The sequence below is a fragment of the Suillus discolor genome, assembly GCF_016758755.1.
Source record: "Suillus discolor strain FC423 chromosome Unknown F5147scaffold_15, whole genome shotgun sequence".
Taxonomy (NCBI): Eukaryota; Fungi; Basidiomycota; class Agaricomycetes; order Boletales; family Suillaceae; genus Suillus; species Suillus discolor.
In genome coordinates, this window is record NW_024541262.1 from 336,490 (window position 1) to 359,554 (window position 23,065).

At 48.1% G+C, this 23,065-nt stretch overlaps 8 protein-coding genes across 8 annotated transcripts; 3 read left to right on the plus strand and 5 right to left on the minus strand.

Annotated features, from left to right (window-relative positions):
* Positions 1-7: 7 nt before the first annotated feature.
* On the plus strand, positions 8-2,067 carry F5147DRAFT_684617 (thiamine diphosphate-binding protein). Its single transcript, XM_041436617.1, has 10 exons — positions 8-322; positions 378-403; positions 457-535; positions 588-596; positions 648-703; positions 762-769; positions 817-929; positions 983-1,280; positions 1,336-1,727; positions 1,776-2,067. Exons 1-10 carry the CDS (start codon positions 89-91, stop codon positions 1,887-1,889), a joined length of 1,329 nt encoding a protein of 442 aa, XP_041295243.1. The 5' UTR covers positions 8-88; the 3' UTR covers positions 1,890-2,067.
* F5147DRAFT_759635 (uncharacterized protein) lies at positions 2,068-3,618 on the minus strand. The gene is made up of 6 exons (XM_041440456.1): positions 3,207-3,618; positions 3,095-3,154; positions 2,988-3,047; positions 2,848-2,934; positions 2,728-2,787; positions 2,068-2,669 (listed from the first exon to the last, which is right to left on the minus strand). Exons 1-6 carry the CDS (start codon positions 3,421-3,423, stop codon positions 2,452-2,454), a joined length of 702 nt encoding a protein of 233 aa, XP_041295244.1. The 5' UTR covers positions 3,424-3,618; the 3' UTR covers positions 2,068-2,451.
* Positions 3,619-3,988: 370 nt separating this feature from the next.
* F5147DRAFT_550480 (GPI transamidase subunit PIG-U) lies at positions 3,989-4,617 on the plus strand (the record flags this gene model as incomplete). The annotated part of the gene is given in 4 exon segments (XM_041430397.1): positions 3,989-4,090; positions 4,140-4,183; positions 4,248-4,330; positions 4,346-4,617. Coding segments are annotated over 4 exon segments (501 nt in total), but the record flags the coding sequence as incomplete, so codon positions are not given.
* A 509-nt stretch (positions 4,618-5,126) lies between these two features.
* Positions 5,127-6,280, minus strand: F5147DRAFT_80724 (uncharacterized protein). Its single transcript, XM_041443378.1, has one exon. It carries the CDS (start codon positions 5,843-5,845, stop codon positions 5,402-5,404), a length of 444 nt encoding a protein of 147 aa, XP_041295246.1. The 5' UTR covers positions 5,846-6,280; the 3' UTR covers positions 5,127-5,401.
* A 703-nt stretch (positions 6,281-6,983) lies between these two features.
* On the minus strand, positions 6,984-11,734 carry F5147DRAFT_684630 (P-loop containing nucleoside triphosphate hydrolase protein). Its single transcript, XM_041436618.1, has 20 exons — positions 11,350-11,734; positions 11,191-11,293; positions 11,130-11,141; positions 10,960-11,065; positions 10,674-10,903; positions 10,571-10,620; positions 10,279-10,518; positions 10,103-10,183; positions 9,903-10,046; positions 9,286-9,845; positions 9,140-9,236; positions 8,838-9,091; positions 8,675-8,789; positions 8,498-8,617; positions 8,291-8,446; positions 8,102-8,239; positions 7,833-8,051; positions 7,625-7,783; positions 7,437-7,575; positions 6,984-7,390 (listed from the first exon to the last, which is right to left on the minus strand). The coding sequence occupies exons 1-20, from the start codon at positions 11,653-11,655 to the stop codon at positions 7,191-7,193; spliced, it is 3,429 nt and encodes a 1,142-aa protein (XP_041295247.1). The 5' UTR covers positions 11,656-11,734; the 3' UTR covers positions 6,984-7,190.
* A 2,412-nt stretch (positions 11,735-14,146) lies between these two features.
* Positions 14,147-18,389, plus strand: F5147DRAFT_684639 (uncharacterized protein). Its single transcript, XM_041436619.1, has 16 exons — positions 14,147-14,317; positions 14,368-14,419; positions 14,480-14,762; positions 14,817-15,220; positions 15,269-15,535; positions 15,584-15,695; positions 15,747-15,876; positions 15,925-16,101; positions 16,156-16,254; positions 16,308-16,421; positions 16,469-16,567; positions 16,622-16,711; positions 16,761-17,561; positions 17,611-17,749; positions 17,800-17,901; positions 17,958-18,389. Exons 1-16 carry the CDS (start codon positions 14,223-14,225, stop codon positions 18,243-18,245), a joined length of 3,252 nt encoding a protein of 1,083 aa, XP_041295248.1. The 5' UTR covers positions 14,147-14,222; the 3' UTR covers positions 18,246-18,389.
* Positions 18,390-20,323, minus strand: F5147DRAFT_632554 (uncharacterized protein). The gene is made up of 3 exons (XM_041432827.1): positions 19,963-20,323; positions 19,207-19,906; positions 18,390-19,156 (listed from the first exon to the last, which is right to left on the minus strand). Exons 1-3 carry the CDS (start codon positions 20,121-20,123, stop codon positions 18,833-18,835), a joined length of 1,185 nt encoding a protein of 394 aa, XP_041295249.1. The 5' UTR covers positions 20,124-20,323; the 3' UTR covers positions 18,390-18,832.
* Positions 20,324-21,399: 1,076 nt separating this feature from the next.
* Positions 21,400-23,055, minus strand: F5147DRAFT_80966 (Mur ligase). The gene has a single exon (XM_041443425.1). It carries the CDS (start codon positions 23,018-23,020, stop codon positions 21,539-21,541), a length of 1,482 nt encoding a protein of 493 aa, XP_041295250.1. The 5' UTR covers positions 23,021-23,055; the 3' UTR covers positions 21,400-21,538.
* Between the last annotated feature and the right edge of the window lie 10 nt (positions 23,056-23,065).

Consider the following 23,065-nt stretch of genomic DNA (forward strand, 5'->3'; position numbering starts at 1 on the left):
CTTTAACTTTACCTCAAGCTCCGTGGACCGTGTCACGGGTTCTTCACTCACTTGTTCCGGAACTACTACCATCCGAGCGTCTCTAGAAATGCTGCGTTCATTGTCAGTCAAATATTCTCCCCTACTGACAAGGATTCGCCCAGGAGGTCGAGCACTCTCATCCCAACCTACCTCTTCATTAGGCTGTCTCCCCACGACGGACTCACCGGTCGTGTCGAAGCTCGCATTCTTCAATTCTGTAACTGGAGACGACAGCAAGATACCAAGCTATAGAGTCCTCGATGGGTTTGGCATTCCAATAGAAGGCGCTGAAGTGCCCGAGGCATGTGTCGCCTCTTCCGTACCAAATAGACCAATTGACATTCAAGTTCATTCAGATCAGCGAACAGTTCGCGCGACGATTGTAGGTTGACTTCGCAGTAATTCAGTATCGGAGCTCACACAGCCTTGAATTAGATATGAAAATATGCAGTTGCTTCCGACGCTGGATAATATACTTTACAATGTCCAACGTCAAGGCAAGATATCCTTCTATGTACGTGCACAAGCGAATGATGCATCTCGAATATTCTCTGACAAATCTTTAGATGACTTCTGTAAGATTAATGGCCACGCAGTGTGAATTATAATTACTGACCCTTATCAAGTATGGAGAAGAGGCTGCTGTGATTGGCTCTGCTGCTGCACTGGCTGATGATGACGAGTAAGTTTCCCTGAGAACCCGTTATTTCGGTCGAGTTAACAACAAGTTACGTTTCCAGAGTGTTGGGTCGGATATTAATTCATTATTTATATCTTTGCTAACTCCAAGTGTAGCACAGTACCGTGAAGTTGGGGTGCTCCTATGGCGTGGCTTCAGTCTTGACCGTGTCATGGCCCAGTGTTTCGGAACCCACGAAGATTCCGGCAAAGGTCGCCAGATGCCCGTAGTATGTTACCTCGTTATCCCTTCCTTACTCAGAATTCACTAACACTCCGTTAGCATTTCGGCTCCACACAGCATCATTTCCACCAGATATCATCTCCACTCGCCACTCAAATACCACAAGCCGCTGGGGTTGGCTATGCACTGAGACGCGACCCAGAGAGACGCTCCAAAAACGTGGCCTGCGTATTTTTTGGGGAAGGGGCAGCGTCTGAGGGAGACTTCCACGCTGGAATGCTCCTTGCTTCCACACTGCCTTCACCAACATTGTTCCTGGCACGCAACAACGGCTTCGCTATCAGCACCCCAAGCTCACAACAATATTATGGCGATTCTTTGAGCGCAAGAGGCCCAGGTAATCTAATCACAAGTTGCGTGTTTGTATCACAGTGATTGAGTTTTCTTTGCAGGCTATGGTATCGATACTATTCGTGTGGATGGAAACGACGTGCTTGCAGTAATGAACGCTGTTAAGGAAGGACGAAGGCGGTGCTTAGAAGGTGGTCGGGCAGTCCTGGTCGAGATGATGACTTATAGGGTTGGCCATCACTCGACGTCAGACGACTCGTTCGCGTATAGGGGACGCCAGGAAGTGGAGGATAGAAAGAAGATTGACAATCCCATCACGCGTTTCCGCTTATTCATGGAATCCCGGGGATGGTGGGATAAGACAGAAGAAGAAGAGCTCAAGTCTCGTTTGAAACAGGATGTGCTCACATCGTTCAAGCGCGCGGAGACTCTTAAGAAGCCTGACCTGGCAGAGTTGTTCAGTGATGTATACGCAGAAGAGCCTTGGAATATAGTGAGCATAGCTGGATCTATCAGTGACGCGTACTCATTTTGGTTACAGAGAGAACAACGAAAGGAGTTGGCGGGACTACTCGAGAAATATGGACAAGTGTGGGAGCCATGGCAGAATGACCTCAAGATCTTCAAGGATGAAGGGAAGAAGCTGGCCGATTGATGATTCCCTCGATACCCATCTCATAACTGTCATTCGGTTGATCAATGCACTCTTCCAAGATGACTATTTTCGCAAACCCAGCATATGTGGAACTGTATAAATATTGCAATTTTAGTGCACAGAACTAGTGTAATTATATTGAATGTGGCACGAATTTATCAGACGAATTATACGCTATGGACATATGCTGGCCTAAGGCTCGTGTATATAGCCTTTCATCACGTACACTGAGGCGCAATAGCCCCTGTGACGCGCAGAACCAATTTCATGTCTCGAAACCTCGAAAATCGATACGGCACCGAGCCGGCGGCTATTCGTGCTTATATATGTTAGATGTACATTTCATCCGGGCATGATTATTATGATAGGCTCTTGAACCTCACAGCCCACTTCTCAGATGGCTCTCCCACACACCGGAATTAGCCCCTAAAACGCAAAGCAGGTTTCATATTTAGCCGACGATCGCGCGCTCTGATGAGGCTCGCTTGTTTGTCCTGCGCAGCGGCTCCCCACTCTGTATCTGAGAGTGGACGTTGTAGCGCATTGAGGACATTAAGACACGTCATGCTTGTTCTGCAGCACTGGGTTCAGGGCCGATGTTGAATGCCCAGGGAAAGTCTTGGCTGATTAGTCGTATTCGGTTGTGCCGTGCTAGCGTGAGTACTCGAAGGGACTCAGATCCCCATCCTGCATATGAAGATGATGGTGGAAAATAGAGAGAGTTGAGCGGGTATCGCCGATCGTATACCAGTTGCGCGCATGGTGCTGCGAGGAGGTAGGCTGATGGAAGGCATCAATATCAATGCAATCATTATTACAAGCTGGGTCTGGACCGCACCGATTTGTGTGTCCTTATCGATCAGTGGGATTGAATTCTTTGTTCGTCGTGCAGGGTCATCTAGGAAAGTACGCAATTCAGCATCTTGGCAGTCGTAACTAAACGAACGGGGACGCCTACGTTTAATCGCTGCATTCTCTTTGTGGTGTCGAGCTGCAGTACGCGTCTCAAAAACACCTTGGAGAGATGGATTCTGGTGAGCGCCACCTTTATCATCGAGTCAGATTGTATGATAACCGGAATCAACGACAAGAACCTACCGTTCCACGTGCACGAGTTGAAAACGTCATGGGATTGGCATTCAACTGGCCACATGATACCTACAGAAAAAATGGGTTTACAGTAAAACGAAGGAGGGGGAAAATACCTTGCGCCCCAGAATTCGCGCGTGGGTGAGTGTCATGTCGAAGATAAACCGAGTAAGGTTCTGATAACGGTTGAGACAGATAGCCACATGTAGAACATGAATAGTTGCTTACGGGTATGAATGACATTACCGTCAACGGGACGACGGTTTGACGGGGTGTTGAGGTCAAATGTGACGTGCCGTTCAGGGGGCTTCTTGAACGAAGGCGCAGCGACATGAAGAAGCTGTATTGGAGGTTTGGTCCACCCATTGCAGCGAGTATTGTGCAAAGCTGGAGGGAAGGTGTTGGGATCAGGGATATCCCATCGAGGACGAGTTGAATGATACATGGGGGATGGGGTGTTAGTGTGCGATGACTTTGGAAACTGGAAGAGGCGGAATCGTGGTGAAGAGGAGATTATATACCATCAGACAATAGTATGGCGAAGCCTTGCCTGCTTTACTACAGCATCCTATCGAACCATTAACTGGCCTGCTGTACAGTGCTGTGAAAGAAGTTACCCTGCCTGACGGCCAGGTCGAGCACTGCCACACTGCCACCCCGATAAACGTCACTTCCCTTTTATATTATTCAGCGGTGTGATGAACATACCACCAGCGTTTTCATTTCTGGTCTTCGCCTTCTGTTCGCAGTTCTACCTCTTTCAGGTCAAAATCTCCTCAACATGACCATCAACTTAGCTCGCCATCGACCTCCTAATACCTTTGCTGTATGTGCCAAAGCACTGCCAGCCAAGTGATTCTATGCTAATACATGTCAATACCAGTGAAAGAAGGTCTTTGGCTTCTCGATAACAATATCGATCCATACACAGGAGTTGGGTCAGGGCGTCGTGGGGCGCAACGTAAGTCGACTTCCAATTCCTGCCAGATGGTTCATAAACACAGCATCCCAGCCTCACGCTACCAGACCTCCCGCCTAACCCTGGTCTTTGGTGGTACTTCTTCACTGAGATGTTCGATCATTTCAGACCATTCTTCCTCATGGTCTTTTCTGTGCGTTCTCATTTCGTCGTACACGCATGCCGTCTAACAGCATAGTTAGGTTCACCTTGTCATATACATATTACCTATCTGCATAAAATTTCAGTAAGACATTCTTGATAATATATACGTGCTAGTTTTCATGGGTTCTGATACGCCCCATCCGTAGACACGATCCCCTCTATGCCGCGTTCCTCTTCGTAGGCGTCCTGGGGACGTTCAAAGCGTACTTAACTCTCGCAGACCCAGCTTGTTCCTCAGCATGAGATCCATCTTCCCTGAAGTACATGGCTGCAAGTCCCCTTCTCTCCTACAACCCTACCCCGTCTCGTACTCACTTCACTCGCATTCTTCCAGACCTCCGACATCCCATCATTACTACTCTCCTCCACCTACACGCTGCGCTCCTCCTCCTGCTTCAACATATACTCTGGGTGAGCGAGGGTCGTGGGAACGCGAATTTTTACTATGCTGCGAGTATGGCGGGTGGTGCGGGGCTTGTGGATGCACGTTGGGCGGGGATGCGGATTGCTGTGGGGGATGCAAAAGTATGGGCTGAGGAAAAGGTAGATGGTGAGAAAGGCAAGGGTAAGGTAGTATGGTGGGAGGTGGTACAACAGTGAGGGGTGAAGAATTATTTGAGGCTGGTTGCCGTTTTGAAAGTACCAGAATCCGTACAGTGTCGCACACACTTGAGCAGTGGCCGAGGTGGGAACTTGTATGGTCATGGGAGTCTTACAATGTTCAGCTTCAAAGGTGAGTGTACTTGTCATTTATAATTAGTTGTTTCTGGAGACACAAGGATGTTTGGATTATATTGCTTCTGATTCACGAGTCCAAAGCGCCCTCGTGTTTCACTCGTGTGCAGCCGTTATTTTTATCGCATCTAGTTGGCAAGGCTCAACTTAGTCCCCCATAGACAGACCAATAGATGGCAGACGGTCGTCCCTTCTGCAAAGCGTACACCAGATCCTGAAATACTACACATTACTTAGTACAACATCTCCTTCATACTGTTCCACATGGGCGATAGTCGCATCTCTCCTAATGCGAGGGATTGAAAGTCATAGCACGTCTCGTGGTATGGCGCAAGACTCCGCTTCGATCTGTCAGCGCCACAAAACTTGATCGGTGAGGATACTCTCTCTTTCGATCAAGACAATAAAGTTCACTCGCGATGTCTATGATGCCGGTGTTAATACAAACGTAGAATGCAGATGCTGAAATCTTAACTTTATGGTGAGCGTTGCCACTCCGAGCAACAACATCAAACATTTTGATCGACCATCCACAAATCCCTCTCACCCCAGATCCCCACCCTCTTTAAATTCGGCCGTATTCCCAATCCTCCAGCAAGCAATACATCTGCGTTTGAAGATCTGAAAGCCTGATCTCCCAGCTAATATTAAAACCTTGGTGTCGAAGATGTCTGAGACCCTCCCACACCCAGCTTTGGGAGTTCCATCTGGGGTCGTGACGCGCGATAGGGATGCTTGCCAGGTGTCGCTCCATCAGGGTTAGCTGATGCGCAGCTACTTTTCCAACGGCGAAGCTTCCGCGCCATGCATCTGGGTTTGGGTATGGTTGGTTGCGTCTGAAATCTATGGTGTAGGTGTCCATGTTTCCTAGTATGTGGTATGTGTTCCCGATACCGGGAGCGGTTGGGATGTAAATCACCCAGTGAAGTGGGTAGGGGTGTAGGGGTTCTTTCTGCCCTTGCCAGAATTGGACGACTTCGACGTTATAGTATATGACTGGGACAGGCATATTACAATATGGCTGCGGGATTTGGTAAGTTGCAGTTGGAACGGCGCTGGATTGTGCTCACAGCAAAGTCGGAGGAGTGTGGGGTTTAAGTTCGCCGATGACCCAGATTTATATCCAGGCCCTGGTAATTTTGTTTGGCGAGTTGCTTTAACGTGTGGGTGCAACATGTCAGAATGTGAATACGGTGTACGCTATGGGTGGACTACCAATTGCTGCTCCCGGCATACAATTAATAGCCCAATCAAATGAATTGTCGGTGTTGCTTCTTTTAAATGATTCCCGTTATCGCACAGCCGGCAGTGTTCTGGGCCTCTAAGATTAAAGAAGCGCACTGAACTTGGGAGGAACATCTGCAGGTCTTCATAAATGCGACATATTGTTATATCTCTCGTCGACGACAGGTCAGTTCACTCAGACCGCCGTTTGGTGTCGAGTTGCAGTGCTTGAACTACGTCACCAAATTAGGGCGTAGCTATTTTGATCCTGCCGTGTCTGTCGCAATCGTGGCGGGCCCAAAAATGCCCCGTCAATCGGATCTCATAAGTTACAACCAACGTTAATTGCCACCCGGACGTACGGTTGTCCAGAGACTTGATGGAGAGGGGATGACAAATAAGTTCATCGTTATGTTTGGTTCGAAGTGGGATCTATTGGGAGATCATTTATAGGTTACCATTTCTATGGATGCTGTGGACCACGAAGTTGAACGGCTTGTAGTACAGGCACAGGACTATGCCCAACTGCGCTCGGAGCCGGCGGCGTTGTGTTTCGTCAGTAGGGATTATTCGTAGAAGGGCCGAAACCTGTGTCTGACTCGGAATAAGATTGTGAGCACTACTTGGACCTGAGTACCTGAATGAGCGGGAGTGAATGATGGAACACCATCGTGATGGTGCAAATATCGAGCGGAAGCCTATTCGATATTCAAATATTCAGGCCTCATGCTTGAAGCTTAAATTAAGCTTGAATGTACGTGATATGATGGTAGACGAAAAGGAGGAGAGATATGGGCAGCTGAGATTGAAAAGGATACAATAGGTGGCGCTCAGGTAGACATGAATTGGTTCCGCAGGATCAAACGCTCCGTGCTTGATGCCTAGAGGACAACATGGGATAGTCACTGCTCAGCGCTCCATCATGAGGCTCAGCCAATGAATGGCTACTCGTATATATTAGCACTGGCACTACCCACTGCGTCTAGTTGACTTATTATAATATTTAGGTGCTGGAGCGTTAACGTTAGTGTAGTACTCGAAAAGCACGACCAAAAATGGTGAGGAATAATGTATCATCTGAATACATCTAGGACCTGTCGAGACCAGATAAAACACGAGAGCCAACAGGGTTAAGTAAATGCCAGAATGCCCTGCCCACGCTCAGGATCGCTCATCCGATGGACACGGACTGTCTGGCCGACGTGGATGTTGCCCATATCTTGGGGCGTGATCAGGATATACTGTTTCTTGTCCGAAGCATTGGCGGTGTCAATCATCATCTTCATACTAATGCGGCGATTGACAGCATCCATGAAAACGTCGAACTCATCTAAAGACGGTCAGAAAGAGGAGTGTATCTGCATATGTGCACTGACCTAGGCAGCGAAGAGGGCAGCCGATCGCATCCCAAAGTGAGAGTAATAAACAGATCGTCGAGAATGATTTCTCCCCGCCACTCAGTGACCGGGGATCTTTGTCCCTCCCTTGCGTAGCCATCTGATCATCGGTTTGAACCTGATTACAGAACGTAAGCCGTAGGTCATTCGTATACAAAGAGGCATACCTTCAGCTGGAGCGTTTGGTTGGCATGGTCAAACAGAATCTTTCCAAAGTACCCACGATTGGAAAGATGGTACTGGAATACAACCTTGCATCGTAAAGCAATGTGACGCCGGAATTCTTGCCAGCGGTTTAAGCGAATAACAAGCGACCTCTTCAGAGCCTAAAGAATAACGTCAGTGAATTGGTCCATTAGCGCGAGCCAGCCTCACATTATTCAGCGCAGCGAGACTTCTTAGTTCCTTTTCTACGCTGTCTAGGACAGCTTTCGCATTGTTCACCTCAATCGTCATTTCCTCGACCGTTGCGCCATGCCTGCGCTCCCGTTCTTTGAGCGCTTTCTGAACGGATTCGAGAGTGCGCTCCACTACATCGACTTTGCGGGGATTTTCAACCCGTTCGCAGTATTCCTCAGCACTCGAGGTCCAGTTCTGATAGAAAGTTAGCGCTCAAGCTCTCTTATGAATGCTGAGATACTGACTATGAACTCCTCCTGTAGCTGTTTCGCAATGGCATCAATAGCTTCAACCTTTTTAGTTTCGTCCTCGAGCTTCTTTGTGTAGTGATTTTTGTTGCTTTGGGCTTCAAGACGACTCGTAGCAGCGTCCTCGATCTTTTTCTATATTCTAGCGTTAGGTGACAGCAGACGGAACATGGAAGTAACACTTACCTGAACTCCCTGACGTGCTTCTTCAAAGTTATGAATCTGGCCTTTGATTTTGTTCAACTCCACAAGTAAAGTAGCCTGTTCTTGATCGATAGCAGTTCTCCTACCGACAGCATCCTCGAATTGTTGCATGATCGAGGCCTTTTCCGCTTCGGCTTCCTGTACGGAGAAGATTGTCAGCCGGGATAGATGAAATTCACGTGAACATACATCTTTCGCGCTCTGCAATCCCATGATATCAGCCGGCATCTCTTCTTTTGCCTCCTCTTGAAGCGAAGCAAGCTCTTGTTTCGCAGCACGGTGAGTTTCGAATAAAGAGCGTTCTTGTGCCTAGCAAACCATGCGTGTTCAGGAATGGTATAACAGAGAGGAATGGGTGAGACTAACATTCATCCCATTGGTTTCGCGTGCCAGGGCTTGAAACTGCTGTCTGAGCTGAAGAGCCTCATCTTGTGCAGCCTTACATTCGCCCTCTGCATTCCGCAAGTTCTCTTGCCAAGTGCTGTAAAATGATTCAGCATGACTGTGAGATCGTACAATATCGACGGACCTAAGCACAGAGGCAGAGTCACTTGATGTGAACATCATGTTGCGGGGGTCATTTGGAGGAAGCCTGTGTAATTTAATCGACTGACCACCTCCCTCGGCATATCGATGGACACGCATGTAATCGGCTGCCCAGGCGACACCTCCTCCATTCATGCGTTTCAGGATGTTGTCAGCATCAAGACGCTTGGGCGCAACGACCGTGCGCTCAATATTTGCTTGGTTGATTAACAGGCGGAGGACGTAAGGGTCTGTGATCTGGATAGCAGCATTAGATATGTAGTAATGAAAACAGTACAAACTTGCCTCCAGGACACGAAGAACAGTGGGAATGTGATCGGGTGGCTCCCCTGCGCTGAAGTCAAACATGTCACGCTCGGATATGATAATATTAATATGAAAGCTGTATCATGGTCAGCCTGACGAGGTAGCACAAGGATTGACTAACGCACTTCTTCGTCTGGTCAAGTAACTTCTTCAGTTGTGGTCTGTCCCTGGCATCAGTGACTGCAAACGCACTCATCAGGCTTCCGAGCTGAATTCTCATCAAATCTGCCCACGCCACGTCCTTCAGCTTGACATGTATCCCAAGCGGACCAACAGGCACGTCCCCATGCCACCTCATCTTCGCAATCTGGTCGAGGACACCTTTGATGTCTCGGCCGTATGGAGCAAGTGCATTCTGTCCTTTCTCCTTGCACTGAGAAATCATACTCTGGGCCGCAACAACACGCTCCTGTGCGCTGTTCTTCTTGGCTTCGGCGGCGAGCCCCCTGTGCTTGATGCTTTCCTGCTCAGCCAATTTTTGACGCTTGGCTTCAAGGAAGTCCTTGTGCGCTTGATCGGCGTTCGTGACATCTGTTCTGGCGGACTCCAGTTTTCGGTTAAGCTCGTCTCGTTTTACTTGTGTGTCTGCAGCGAGACGATGCTCTTCTTCAGCAATATTTCTCGTGTAGTTCTTAATGGCATCATTGAGAGAGTTAAGAGAAGTGTTCATTTGTTTCTCGTCATTCTATGAAAAGACAATCATGTCAGACAAGAAGTAAAGCAGAAAATTAGGTATATAGACCTTGAAGTTTCCTATCTTCACCCGGTTGCTGCGCATTTTCTCCTGTAGATCGTTGCGCTGCTTGGTGAGGTGATCAATATCGCCAAGTGCGGAATACTCCTTATCGAATTGTTCTACAGCATCGGAGGCAAGCTGGACTTGGGACTAACGGAATATGTGAGCATATGAATATCGGTACCCATGACTTTCTAGGAGCACACCTCGGCTGTCTTCATCTCAGCCTCGATCTTAGGCAAGCGGCGTTCCGCCTTCGCAACTTCCTCAAGCTTTGCCTCCATTTCCTAGAAATTATAGCTGCATCAGTTCGTTATTCACGATACACACAATCAACCATGTCATGCGGATCAAGGGAGATGTTGAGAAGATCTGTTCTTACCGCTTGCTTCGCTGCGACGTGAGCCCAGGCAAGCTCCTTCTTGAGCTCATCAACCTTGCAGCGCTGCTCTCTTGCCTTGCTTGCTTCTTCAAAGCGCACGCTAGCCTCCTTGAATGCAGCGCGTAGATCAGGGAGAACTTGCTTTTTCTGGTGTAACACCTTCTTGGTCTGGTTGATATTATCAAGGCAAGCGTCATATTCCTCAGAAAGCTGCGATAGCTGGGTACCTCGCAGGAAGAACTGCGATGCATGTACGTGAACTAAGTACATTAGAATGTGGAAGCAAACCAACCTTGTATTTATCGGAGGGATGGGAAGCACTTAGAAATTGCCTAGCAGCATCTACGTAAACTTTAACATGGAATCGAAGACGCATACATGCACGTAGTACTCACCTTGACTGAGGACATTCATGGGATTATCAACTTGTATGTTCATGTGATCACAGATAGCTGAAAGCTCGTCTCTCTTTGTGGATACAACCTTGCCGTCCTTACTCTTGATTTTCCATGAAGAAGATCCATCCTTGGTAAATTTACGCGTGATGACAATGCTCTTTCCATATTCTTTGGGTTTATATGCTTCTTCGCCCTGGTTCTTGAGCGAAATGGTGATTTCTGAAATCCTTGTGTGATATCTCAAGGTCAGTAACACAAACCTCAGTGAGTGTGTCGATCTTACTGTTGGCCTTCACGAATAAAAGATTTCAGGCCGCTGCCGCGTCCCGTCGAGTTTGCTTTTCCTCCAAGTGCAATGGTGATCGCAGACAGGACGGCACTCTTTCCACCTGATAGGTCAAGTCAATGAAACGAAACACAAGAGTTGTCAGCTATTGAAGATATAGTACTCACTTCCATTGTGACCTATAGAGCTGTTTTAGCATCTGCTTAACACACTCGAAGTGACACTTACCGATAATGAAATTAATCTGAGGTCCAAACGTGAAAGTAAGTCGTTTGTGGCACATGAAATGGTGCATCTCAATGGACTCAATTATTCCATGCTCTGCAATACCCTACGGCACATAAATCAGCTTGAGCCATAGGCAGAGGTAGCCGACATCCTACTAACTCCAAAGGTATTGCGCTTCTGCTCGAGGCGCTGGCGAATGGCCTCGCCATTGAGTTCTTCGAAGCGCTGTTCCTCTTCCTCGTTGTGCTCCTCCTGGGTTAAATCTTCTTCGTCTTCTTCGTCGTCGCTATCCTCCTGACGCGCCTTACCATTGCCATTGCCAGGCCTCCTATCACGGTGTCGCGACCGTTCAACAACGACCTCATCATCGCTATCGAAAGTTCTGGCACGCTTGGATTGTTGAGACAAAGCATTTGGAGCCTCGTCGTCGTCGTCGTCGTCAGCAGCGACTTTGCGTTTTGCCATTACTGCTGAAGGTAATATGGAAGACAGTACTATGTGTGCCACTGTACGTGAAGCGCGCCGCGACGCGTTGCAATTGGAAGGTTGCCACGCTATCAATAAGAACAAACAATAAAACCAACTCAACCTAATTACAGAATCCTTCAGGTTGTATTATGTATTCTACATACTTGAGTGAGACGGTAAGGTATCTCGTGACTCTCGGTCGTACCCTCCCACTTTAATGCTCCCTCCTGTATAATTTTCTTGATATGTGTACGATTAAAACCAAGCCGAGCATGGACACCATTATTACTAATCCCAGCAGTACTAGTGGCTTAGTTGCTTTTGCATAATTACTCCGCCATGACTGTTCTAGTCCTCCAAATCTCCCTGGCATACTTTCACACAACCTCATACTTAATGACACGTACTGTCAATTGGCATCGACTTGCATTATCCTCAGGCTCACTTGCTTGAGTCCACGCCGCTCATGTCCGCTAGATTTTTGGGATGCAGGATGATTCATGCATCCAGTGTCATTAGTTGTCTGAGCATCGCGAACAACATCAATAGCTCTGACAGTGACTCACAGTGGGCTCCTCGATCTCGCTAGCTTGCATTTTGGTTTTTTGCGAGTGCCCTGTTACAGCCGGTGGGAGACACATCGTGCGTGACCTGACGTTTCAACATTGCAGTCAGATCACAGAAAGGTCGAATGGACTCGAACCCCTTCACCTTCGGCTCAACCTTTCAGGCCGTTATCCGACGAGGCATTGATAGGCACCTTAATAGACTGCATTTGCAAAAGTCGAAATGACCAACGCACACAAGCGGGTGCGCAGCATGTTGTCATCGATTTTGAATCTTATTTCAATCAGGCCCTCAGGCCTCGTCCGCGACGGTCGTCGTTGTCCCATTACCAACCACTACAACGTAAACTTTTTTGCCAAGAATTTCGTGAAGGACTCCAACCCTATTGAGAGAAGTAAGATAAATGGGGTGTGTGAGAGCCAGCTGGCTCATATCTTCTGACTGGAAGATGATACGAAGGTACGATCTAAGATTTTTTTTCAATGCAATCCAGACTGCAAACGCTTTGTCTGCATTGGCAATCTTCAACTTTTCGGTTACAGTGTTTCATCAAGAACACCAGGGCCATCAAATACATCACCTCGAATACGTTCTTACTACGAGATAGGACTTGCATACCTCGTACGTCAATCTTAGGATCTAGTTGGGCTCGATGGTGAGTCACGCAATTCAAATACATGAAGGTTTGATTGACTGATGGCTTATTCAATTCCCAGGAGACACCAGACACTTATAAAAGTATCCAGCCCAGACGAAGCACACGTCACAGACTCACAGATGAAGTTTTCAAAACCGTCAGGTCAACCACCGCCAATCCTAGCTTACCCTTGCCGAGTTTTCAGTATCTCAGTATTTAGATGCATCCTCTCATAGACTTTTTAGGCTCTTTGGGAATGATCACAAGCTCAGTCGGATCAATGATTATGTACCTGGAGCTCGTCGATGATGACTACTTTTCTGGGACAATATGGCCTATTGATATCTGGAAGCTGTTAAAGTTAATCCCTTGCAGCAGAGGCATACTCCGTAAGTACCTCGACTTCGTTCCCTCTTAATTATGATTGAATGATGTCTCTTTCATCTCTCTTGCAGCCATAAACGTCGTCGGTGCCTGATCCAAGAGAAAAGCACCTATGACTCGAAAAAGGGTCTAAGTTACCTGTATGGTCACTTGACTAGATCTTTCTGATTTCGAGTTTGCAGACTTTTCATTCATATGATAAGTTCTGAGTGATCCCATGGGTGATCTCCAGAAACCGTAGGGTGTAACACGCGCTAGCTCTAGTCACGCTAGTGCTTCCCAGTCCCGGGCTTGTACCCAAGGCCTGAGTTCTAATCCGTCCTGCCAGATATCGGAAATTACAGGACACCGCCGCAGGACCTTGACTCGGACGTTCGGACCCATGCATATTCACAACATTATTGGGCTGGTGGCTGCTGCGAGGTTACCACCGGATCTTCGTAGACGGGACCAGTTGTAACTGTTTTCCTTCTATCGGTCTGCCTACGGGAGACTACCGCTGGGTAGCAGAAGAGAATTTAGCAATCCGCAATCCACCTACAAAATATTATCAGGCGCCCACTGGGATTTGGTTACCGAGACCTCCATTAAAAACGTGTGAAAATTACTACGGGAGGAGTTTCTCATCGACACTTTTATGAAAGCATGACTTGAGTACGGAAAGTCATCTAGTTCCAAGTAAAGGTGTATATGTTGTTTTGCGTAGTAGGTATATCGTTCAAGTAGAAAAAGAAGGATTAGTGTGGCAGGTAGGCACTCGCGATGAGCCAAAATAAAAAGGATTTCCTCCAGGTTCCTCCGTGTGTGTCAAGGTCTGAGTAAATTGCCTAACTAGGACTATACGAGCAAGTGAACAATCGAACATTGAGCTCAATCTGGGTAAGCGAAGGGTCTTGCAGCCACCCGCGAGCTAGTCGTCTTCTTGTTCTCCCCGGCACGCGACGAAGTGCTGTCCGCTGTGCTGCAAGGGGCGCAAATGGAGTTTTCAGCTTCTCAAAGACAAAAGGCCAACAGTTTGCATGGCACTGCAGGGCCGTCCAACTACCGAGATGCATCTAGTCTAAGTAATTCGTACGTCTGATTCTTAACTTCGTTAGATCATTCTGAATGAAGCTATGTAGAAGAGGTACATGGAAAAATTCACCTACTCCAATAACCGCCCCATCGAATAAAGTGAGTTGGCTGATACTCATCAGATCCAACCTTGGTGGTAATCCTCTCACTGTCATGTAGCGTAACACACGCCTCGGGCCAGCAGCGAGCCCCTACGATCAAATCTCCAACGGCAACAGTCTCCGAACAAATCCGAATGCACGTCGAACGCTTCTTGATACCCCCGCACGACCATCATTGCCACAAGAACCCAAGCACTCCAAACTTGATCACGCACCCTCCAGTACCCTTGTTAAACGGATCACCAATTCGAGTTCCATGAACAACACCCGCGCTTCCATAAGACATACAGGGCAATCAGATCCCGAGGTACAAATCATCGACCGACCTCATGGAATGAAAAGTACGCCTGCGCACCACAAGTATCCATTTGGTCGAGAGGTTCAAGTAATTTCAGATGGAGAAGATCTTGGGGTACCTGTACCTCGTCCTCATCCTTTGTCGTCTTCACCAGACCCCATGAATCTTCATCCTTTCCAGACCTTTCCAAGTGACCCACAATATGCTGACTCCAGGAAGGGCAAAGGAAAGGATTCCTCTCCGACCACACAACCCTACACTGCGGTTGTGTCTGATGAAGTTGATGATATTGAAGACTTTTCGTCAGAGGCAGGCAACAGCCAGCCTTCGCTCCCTCCGAAACCTCAATCGCAGCGAGCTGCAATAGTTGCGCCCATACCGGAATATATTGTCCGCGATACTCGAAAAGTATTCGAAGAGAAGGTTCCATTCCTGGATTTACGGAAACTGAGTGGTAGCGCTGGACTTGTCAAGCAAATGAAACCGAAAAAAACAATTAAGGTTCGACATCATTGTGTTTTCTTTGTAATAACTCACGCCTTCAATCAGTCTGTCCCAACCTCTCGATCACAGCTTGATCATATTACGACGTCGTCCACGCAATTCACATCTAAGGAGTTTGCTCGCACAAAGGACCCTCCACTGAAGCTCCCTTTGCAAGCATGGGCAATCGGTTTCAAAATCTTCAGGGCCGAAAATGGTTCCGAGCCCCCTGTCTTTGAGTATGATCCAAAGACCAGACGTCTCAATGTAGCTGTACCTGGACAGTCTCCATCTTTCTGGTTTCAACAAACCAATATGTTTAAAGGCGTAACAGTACGTCCCCAACATAAATTATGTGGCACTTGTGCTAATATCGATTAGGTCACAAATGACGAAGAGAAATCCTTGAAAGACAACGTAGTCATACAGCTAGAGACGGCAAAAGACTGCGAAATCTGTGAAAATGGAAATCCAATAGATGAGTTTGAACCTGGTGCGTGTACCATTATGACGGGTGTGCTATGCGCTGAACCGCTGCGCCCAGGACTGGGTCGCGGACGCGGGAACCTGACGTTCTTGTTTAGTACGGACGAAGCCAAAGGATGGACGCAATCGATATATCAGAAACTACGCTTTCGCCTGGCTGAAGCAGCATCTACACGCAGCACTGCAAGGTACGAAGCCATTGACCACCTAAGGAGAACTTGCCTGATTGAAAGTAGACCAACGGGCGCAATCTGGGGGAACGTCCAGCAGTTTGCAGAGATGTATCAACAGCAAAGTCGTCGTTCGTCTAATTCTCGCCACGAGCCGATGGCCTCTTCCATCAAGAATGCATCCCCTGCGCCAGATGTGTTTAGCTCTACAATCAATTCTGGATCGTGCCTAGCACCTGATATGTAGGTTACTTTGTGACTGCTTCAATTTTAGTCGGTGACCCACAATCTTCATAGTAAATCAGCAAACGCCGGGGCCGGTACATCGCGGCGCTCTGCTGCTGCAGTACTCCAAACTCCATCAGAATCTCCTCCCATAGCAGATCCTGAAGAACTGTGCGACTCTTTTATCATTGGTACTTTGTTTCATTTCTTATTCGTTTTACTAGAATTCTCGTATATCCCCCATCTGGCCCTGGCGCATTGAACATCATGGGCAGCGATTTGAACAGGCTCAGACCGCACGAGTTCCTCAATGATACATTAATAGAGTTTGGCTTAAAGTACGGTCACCTGCCATTTATTGAGCGTGATGCTAATATATATGCAGGCTTTGGCTCGCTGATCTTAAGGAGCAAAATCCAGATCTTGCGGAACAAATTCACGTCTTCAGTTCGTTCTTCTATAAGAAGCTCAACAACAAGAAAAGGCAAGTCTTATCGGTTTCATTGTAAAGTTCCGAAATTACACACCTTGCCTGAAGCTTGGACGAAGGATACCAAAGCGTGAAGAAATGGACGTCCAGGGTTAACATATTCTCAAAGAAATACATAATTGTCCCGATTAACGAGAAGTGAGTATGTCCTCAACGAGGTTGACCCTTCCTGACACCGTTCTAAAAGTCTTCACTGGTACCTTGCCATCATCTATGAACCCGAGTACACTCTTCTCCCACCCCTTCCTCAGAAAGAACCTTCTCTTTCACAACGAGCAAAGCTGCGGCGAAAGACTGCTATCGAGCCAGACGTAATTCCTGCGACTGAGCCTGAGGCTGTACCACCCCAGGACCTACCAGCACTAGGAACACGATCAGAGCCAGACGCTGAATCGGCCTCACTGCACGCTACTTGCGCGTCCACGCCAAGTATTACGCAAGATGAAAACATGGATGACATCTCACCTGTGGAATTCACACAGTCATGTTCAATATCTAACCACCTTCCTCCGAGACTACTCAGGGTTTCACCATCCAACTCTGTATCTACACAAGGCAGATCCGCTTCTATTGGCAAGGCCTCAGGGAGATCGATATCCGTCGAAGCACACGTAGACTTACTCTTATCGACGTCTTCTCCGTGTCTGGAACCGATGGATGTTGACGTCACCGTTATCGACATCGACACGATCCCAGAGGGGACCGGGCCAAAGGATAATCTTCCATCTTCCAATGCGTCAACTTCAACACATGTCTCCGAGCCTCCCAGCGTTCCGTCATCGAAACCTCCATCTCGTATGGGTGGTATCCCTGCGGCTCACTTCTATGGAGCTTCTACCAAAACAAAGGGGAAGCAGAAGGCTGTTGAGCCAGTTGTTGTGCCGGACTCCGAAGAGGAGGACGAACGTGATGAGGACGAGAAGCACGAAAGGGAAGTAGACGCTATGTTGGACGTCCAACCCAGTCTTGCCACTCAGGATCCTCTTACGTAAGCCTACGCACTTGTCTTTTAATAATCGGCTTATAATGTGTTGCAGCACTTGGATCTTCACGCTGGATTCCCTAGGTTCACGGCATCCTCAAGCACAGAAGGTATTGCGATATTGGCTAAAGGCTGAAGCAAAAGACAAGCAACAATTTGACGAGGTGAGGTTGGCTGAAGTCAAGCTCGCGCAGGTGTGCAGTCCCGTTTTTCAAAAAAGGCCCTTTTAAACGCTCCATTACAGGTCCCATCCCAGCCCAATTTTGCCGACTGCGGTGTCTACCTGCTACATTTCGCTAAAACCTTCCTTTCAAATCCTGTTCACTACTTTAATCTTATCCATCAAGTGCGTGTCTTACCTAGTTCTCGCTTTTTGACTCTAACATTAGCTGTGTTCTGAAGAGTAAGAAAATATATCCTGCTGAACAGCGCAAACTCGACTGGAACGAGCATGTGGTACAGCACTCCCGCAAAGATCTTATTGAACGGATCCAAATCCTTGCCAAAGAGTGGAAGGCTTCAAGGGCGGCGAAGGAGGAGGACGCGAAACGTAAACGCGAGAGCGAAGAGCCCGGGCAAGCTGATGGCGATTCGGATGTGGAGGTGGACATCCTCGAGGATCTGAAGGTTTCACAATCGATGCTCAAGTCCAAGGAGAAAGACCGACCATTGAAGAGGTTGCGTGGTTGAAGGGCCTCTCAGCAGCCTCAGTGACAAGCTACTTACGAATTTGATTATTTTTGAAGCATACTCTTTACATCCTGCATACTGAGTTCCATTGACGGGGGTGCCCTATAATAATGTCAATGCTGGGCATCAGAACACACACAAACAACCATTGTATAATAAATTTATTTCCGAAGTCCCAAGTAGTCAATACTTGCTGAATGATACAGGCTGGTAACCTCGATTCTCGTACTCAAGCAATCGTCATGTGCCAATGTATCTATCTGGTATCAAAGGTTATGGAAGGTGGATTGTCTCCAGGGAGAAAAAAGTCGTTGGATGACGTGAAGAATGTATATTGAGTTTTTAAAAATGCGATAGAGACCGAGCTGCGATACCTGATAAGTACAGGTCCGAATCACGCTGGTACTGTGATGAGATTGATTAAACGAACGAACAGGCGCTCACGCCTATGGATGCACACCCCCACAATGGAACACGGGTTAAGGTTTGTGAGTAACCAGAAGCAAAGACTGTCGAGATGAAGATCCGAGCATGAACCCTAAATCATGGAGAGTTCCTGCAATGTAATGAAGTTCGAGAGACGCAGCTTAGAACTGGATCTCGACGCGGCGCCGATGTTTCCAGCTCCGTCCGGCAGGCACGTTTAATTTTGCCGCCGGAGCTTGGCCAACCTCCTCCAAGAACTCCTGCATTGCCTCACGGATAGCAGGTGTGGGCTCGGCTTCATTACGGCGTGCAACCGTGTTTGTAGGCGACACGTGCAATGATGAAGATGTAGAAACCCCGACCGATGCACGAGTACTGGTGGGATTCATGGTTTCATTGGCGCTGCCTCCGATAGCCTTTGGGACCGTATTCGATGGTGACTTATGAGATATGTACCAGCCGATTCCGATACCGGCAGCAATGAGCTACAACAATAGATGAGTTAGGAGGCAGGAGAGATAAAGAAGGCACATACAACTAAAAACATGATCCCAACGAACCAAACCCAGCGTGACAACTTTGAAGACCCATTCTGTGTCTTTATCAACCAAGAACTCGTCTTCTTCTCGTCCTTCGCAACGATGCTGAACCTCCTCCAGAAGTCATCTCCCTTCTGGCCACGTCTCGGCACCAAGTTATCCTCTGAGCCTCCACGAATGATTGTGTCACCTGCATACTGTATATTTCTTGGGGCGGGTAACTTGGCGGGACGAGCAAAGACGGGAGTAATTGGGGTCATTGGAGGCTGGAGAGGATGCGGAGTGTTTGGGACTGACGGGCGAGGGGAAGGAGTCTCGTAGATTGGGACAGGTATACGTGGTGGCTGGATATTTATGTCAGCTGGGGGGCGGTTGGCTTTCAGTGCATTTGGCATGGGTTGTGGAGGCTGGTGCACGGGAGGGTCTTGGACAATTTGTCTCATTTCGGGTGTTGCAGCGGGAGATGGTATATTGAGTGCTGAGATGGGTGCCGGATAACCGGGACGTGGAGCAGCGAGGGGTATCGGGGATGCATTCATAGCACCATGCTTAGATTCGGTTACCATAGGAGGCTTATGCATAAGGACTTCCTCGTCCTCATCGTCACTCAAGTCCCCAGTCATGAAACCAAGGCCGACTGCACCGAAACCAGACTGACGGTTGGAGGAATCTTCACCGTCAAGATATTGATCGTACCTGCAGAGTAAGTCAGTTTATCTGCCAAGTTGAAAAAACGAAGCGTGTGAACGTACATGTTATAGGCAGAAGTGCGGTCGTTGGGATTTGGTTCTGCTGGCTTACGGACACGGCGCTTAGAAAGCGATGGTTGGTCGAAAAGTTCGTCTGGATCGTCTGTTGCAAATGGTGGTTTGCCAGCAAGAGGGGGTCTTCTGGATGACTCTACACCGGACATTCAGTGATTACTTGATTCAAATATGCGATGTGAGGCGGCTGGCTAGAAAAAATAAATACGAAAAAGCGAATGGACGCCTCTCTTGATGGAGACTGGCTGAGCTGGCAGCGCGCGAGCTCTGAAAAAAAGGAAGAGAGAGAAGAGATGAAAGAAGGCGTACTGATCAGCTCGAGTGGTAACCACTTGAACTAAAGTGTCGTGGGACTACTCCTCACATATCACACAGTCACATCAGTTGGTCAACGTTTCATCTAGCTTCCAAATCGACGGCGACATTAATCTGTATAGTGTTGCTCCTCGAACGCAGGCTCGTATTACTCTACCACTTATAATGGTACAGCTCGATCAATGTTTTTACCATTACAAGGTAGGTAATAATAATCTGCCAATTCGATATTATGGCGATCCGCCCTGTTGACAAGGTGACACAATAATAGCCTGCGACAAACGCATTGCGCATTGGCCGCCACTCCAGAAGGTTCTCATTCTACATACTGGCCGCGGCAGCTCTCGACTTGCAAGAGCCCCAGGTACGTACGTATGGATTCTCAGAAACCATCTAGTCTGTGAATTGACGATTCAGTGACATATAGTATCTGGAACCCCTGTTTTCGATGCAAGTCCTCCATTCCATGGCCAGAGCCAGATCTTGTGTCTAAACGTATGTACATTATGACTCCAGAACATCAATTCAAATCCACCTTATCTTGATGGGCCCACGCAACGTGTACTGCAGTCGTAACAATGGAATCGTGCGCCATACAAGACAAATTAGCAGCATCCACCGTTTCACCCACCAGAAATGATTACTTCCATCACCTCCAAGGGAGTGGAGACTTCGACCCAACGCCCATGAACATGTCGGCATTCGTAGATAAGTGCACTTGACAAGTGGCGGAGTCCCTTGATTTTCAGACCCGTGTTTCGCACCTCGAGGATACTTGGGTTAGTGGCTGCTACCAGTCTTTGATTGACAGCTGTCAGTGGATGATCAGAATGGCCAATCACAATGTCACAGCAGATAACAATTTCAGCTTCCTAGTAGCATCGTACTTGCGAACAGCCCCACGAGGTAGAGGTGGGTAGAAGTGGCAGCCGTAACCTGTCTTGATATAGCTAGGAGCCTCAGAGCGAATGTTGATCGAATCGTTGATCAGATATACTGATATCGGTAAGCATGAGTTGCACATTTCATGCACATTCCAGACCAAGTGCTGCTAGGCTGTTTGAGGCTTGTATACACGTTGATCATACAATCCTTCAAAGCTTCACCCGTCCCTCACAACAGAAGACCCCACGTGGTGCCACAACCCCATTTATGACGAGATTTCTGTGGACGCCTCCAATCATTAAACCAGAAAAACAATGATATTCGAAACAACTGTACTGATTTCGGTCCGAATAGTTCCCCCTTGTCAACTGGGGGTCGCTTCTTGCTTCGCAAGAAGACGATAGAAATCCGCCACGAGGTATAGACTCCCCGCGACAATCACCAGCTCCTGTACCCCATCTTCTTCCTCCGTTCCCTCCGTGGTCATCCATTCCAATGCACTCTCAAGTTGCCCCTGAATATCACCTTCGTCGGACGCAACCCACAACCCTACACCTGATACAGACTCACGCACGGTAGCGGCGATCACAGATGGTGGCACAGAGTTTACCCAAGGCATGCCTTCCGGCGAGGTGAATCGTACCGCGGCAACTTTCGTCTGTATCGAAAGCCGTGTGCTACTTCGAGAGTCGAAGAGCGGGGATAAGGTATCCTTCGGCGTTTTAGGCGGAGAACGCGATAGGGCGAGGATATAAGTTAATCGTAATGTCCGCACTTTTGGATTTCCGTCCAACATCGTAACGAGGTTGGAAACATATGAAGCGAGGGTTTCTGATGATGCACGATTGTGTGCACCATCGACAAGGACAGTGATCGCCCGTGGATAAGGTGAGGACACCCTGAGACTATGGAATGATAGGCGACCTCGCCAAGTGGCATTTCTAATGCCTGTAGTTATGTTTTCCAAGACACGCTCGCTAAAACCGCTTGGCATCCTCGATGCACACGATGGGTGAGTCATTAGAGTGGATATGACGGTCAATACGAGACTCAAGTTCTCCACTTGATGGCTTCCGTTCAAATCTAAAAGCGCGGATAAGCTATTTGGGAAAGCCGGACTGGTGAATGTAATAGGCTGAGGAGGGGGAGGCCTGAATGATTCTGCATCCAGCGAGAATGCAGGTGGCAATGGACCATCTATGGTTTCATCCCACGCTCGTCGCTGCGCAGGGTGAGTTGCTATGAAGTGAGCGCCGGTCTGTTCAACGACAGACCGCACAACATTCTCGACAGCAGCGTATTTCTGAATGCCTAAGACAAAAGGCTTGTTCTTCCTCGCAATGCTGGCCTTCTCCTTGGCAATGAGTTCGACGGTATTTCCAAGGAATAATTGATGATCGAGATCAACTGTCGTGAGAGCAGAGAGGAGTATGCACTCGTCTGGTATATAATTGGTCGCGTCCAGACGACCACCCATGCCCACCTCAATGACCACAACATCCACCCTATGTTTCTCGAAGACATGCAGTGCAACAAGTGTCAGCTTTTCAAAACTGGTAACTTCTGTGCCATGGGCTTGGTCCGCGCTCTCGACAGCTGCACGTGAAAGATTGTATTGTTCTAGTGATATGCTCTGTTCATTGATCAAAATGGAGTCTTGGACGGACACTAGATGAGGGCTGTTGAATCGACCAACAGTAAGACCCGACGCAAGGAAGATGGATGATAGCATGCAGGTGACACTTCCTTTGCCATTTGTGCCAGCGACATGAACAGTAGGCCGTGAATACGGAGGAAGATGTGGTGCAAGGAGCCGAATACGCTCCAATGAAAGTTTAATCGACATGGTCAGACGTAAAAATCGGCAAGAACCGGCAATACGGCTCCAACA

Excerpts from the sequence above, each read along its gene's own strand:
- F5147DRAFT_684617 (XM_041436617.1), top strand. The coding sequence starts at position 89 with ATGCTGCGTTCATTGTCAGTCAAATATTCTCCCCTACTGACAAGGATT. Across the intron at positions 930-982 it reads AAGGTCGCCAGATGCCCGTA|CATTTCGGCTCCACACAGCA; the intron begins GTATGTTACCTC and ends ACACTCCGTTAG. Across the intron at positions 1,728-1,775 it reads CAGAAGAGCCTTGGAATATA|AGAGAACAACGAAAGGAGTT; the intron begins GTGAGCATAGCT and ends TTTTGGTTACAG.
- F5147DRAFT_759635 (XM_041440456.1), bottom strand. The coding sequence starts at position 3,423 with ATGTATCATTCAACTCGTCCTCGATGGGATATCCCTGATCCCAACACC. Across the intron at positions 3,155-3,206 it reads CGGTAATGTCATTCATACCC|AACCTTACTCGGTTTATCTT; the intron begins GTAAGCAACTAT and ends AACCGTTATCAG. Across the intron at positions 2,935-2,987 it reads CAACTCGTGCACGTGGAACG|GTGGCGCTCACCAGAATCCA; the intron begins GTAGGTTCTTGT and ends TCGATGATAAAG.
- F5147DRAFT_80724 (XM_041443378.1), bottom strand. The coding sequence starts at position 5,845 with ATGCCTGTCCCAGTCATATACTATAACGTCGAAGTCGTCCAATTCTGG.
- F5147DRAFT_684630 (XM_041436618.1), bottom strand. The coding sequence starts at position 11,655 with ATGGCAAAACGCAAAGTCGCTGCTGACGACGACGACGACGACGAGGCT. Across the intron at positions 10,184-10,278 it reads ACGTCGCAGCGAAGCAAGCG|GAAATGGAGGCAAAGCTTGA; the intron begins GTAAGAACAGAT and ends TATAATTTCTAG. Across the intron at positions 7,391-7,436 it reads CTGCCCTCTTCGCTGCCTAG|ATGAGTTCGACGTTTTCATG; the intron begins GTCAGTGCACAT and ends GACCGTCTTTAG.
- F5147DRAFT_684639 (XM_041436619.1), top strand. The coding sequence starts at position 14,223 with ATGGAGTTTTCAGCTTCTCAAAGACAAAAGGCCAACAGTTTGCATGGC. Across the intron at positions 15,221-15,268 it reads AACCGAAAAAAACAATTAAG|TCTGTCCCAACCTCTCGATC; the intron begins GTTCGACATCAT and ends GCCTTCAATCAG. Across the intron at positions 16,102-16,155 it reads TCGTGCCTAGCACCTGATAT|TAAATCAGCAAACGCCGGGG; the intron begins GTAGGTTACTTT and ends CAATCTTCATAG.
- F5147DRAFT_632554 (XM_041432827.1), bottom strand. The coding sequence starts at position 20,123 with ATGTCCGGTGTAGAGTCATCCAGAAGACCCCCTCTTGCTGGCAAACCA. Across the intron at positions 19,907-19,962 it reads CGCACTTCTGCCTATAACAT|GTACGATCAATATCTTGACG; the intron begins GTACGTTCACAC and ends CTTACTCTGCAG. Across the intron at positions 19,157-19,206 it reads TTGGGATCATGTTTTTAGTT|CTCATTGCTGCCGGTATCGG; the intron begins GTATGTGCCTTC and ends CTATTGTTGTAG.
- F5147DRAFT_80966 (XM_041443425.1), bottom strand. The coding sequence starts at position 23,020 with ATGTCGATTAAACTTTCATTGGAGCGTATTCGGCTCCTTGCACCACAT.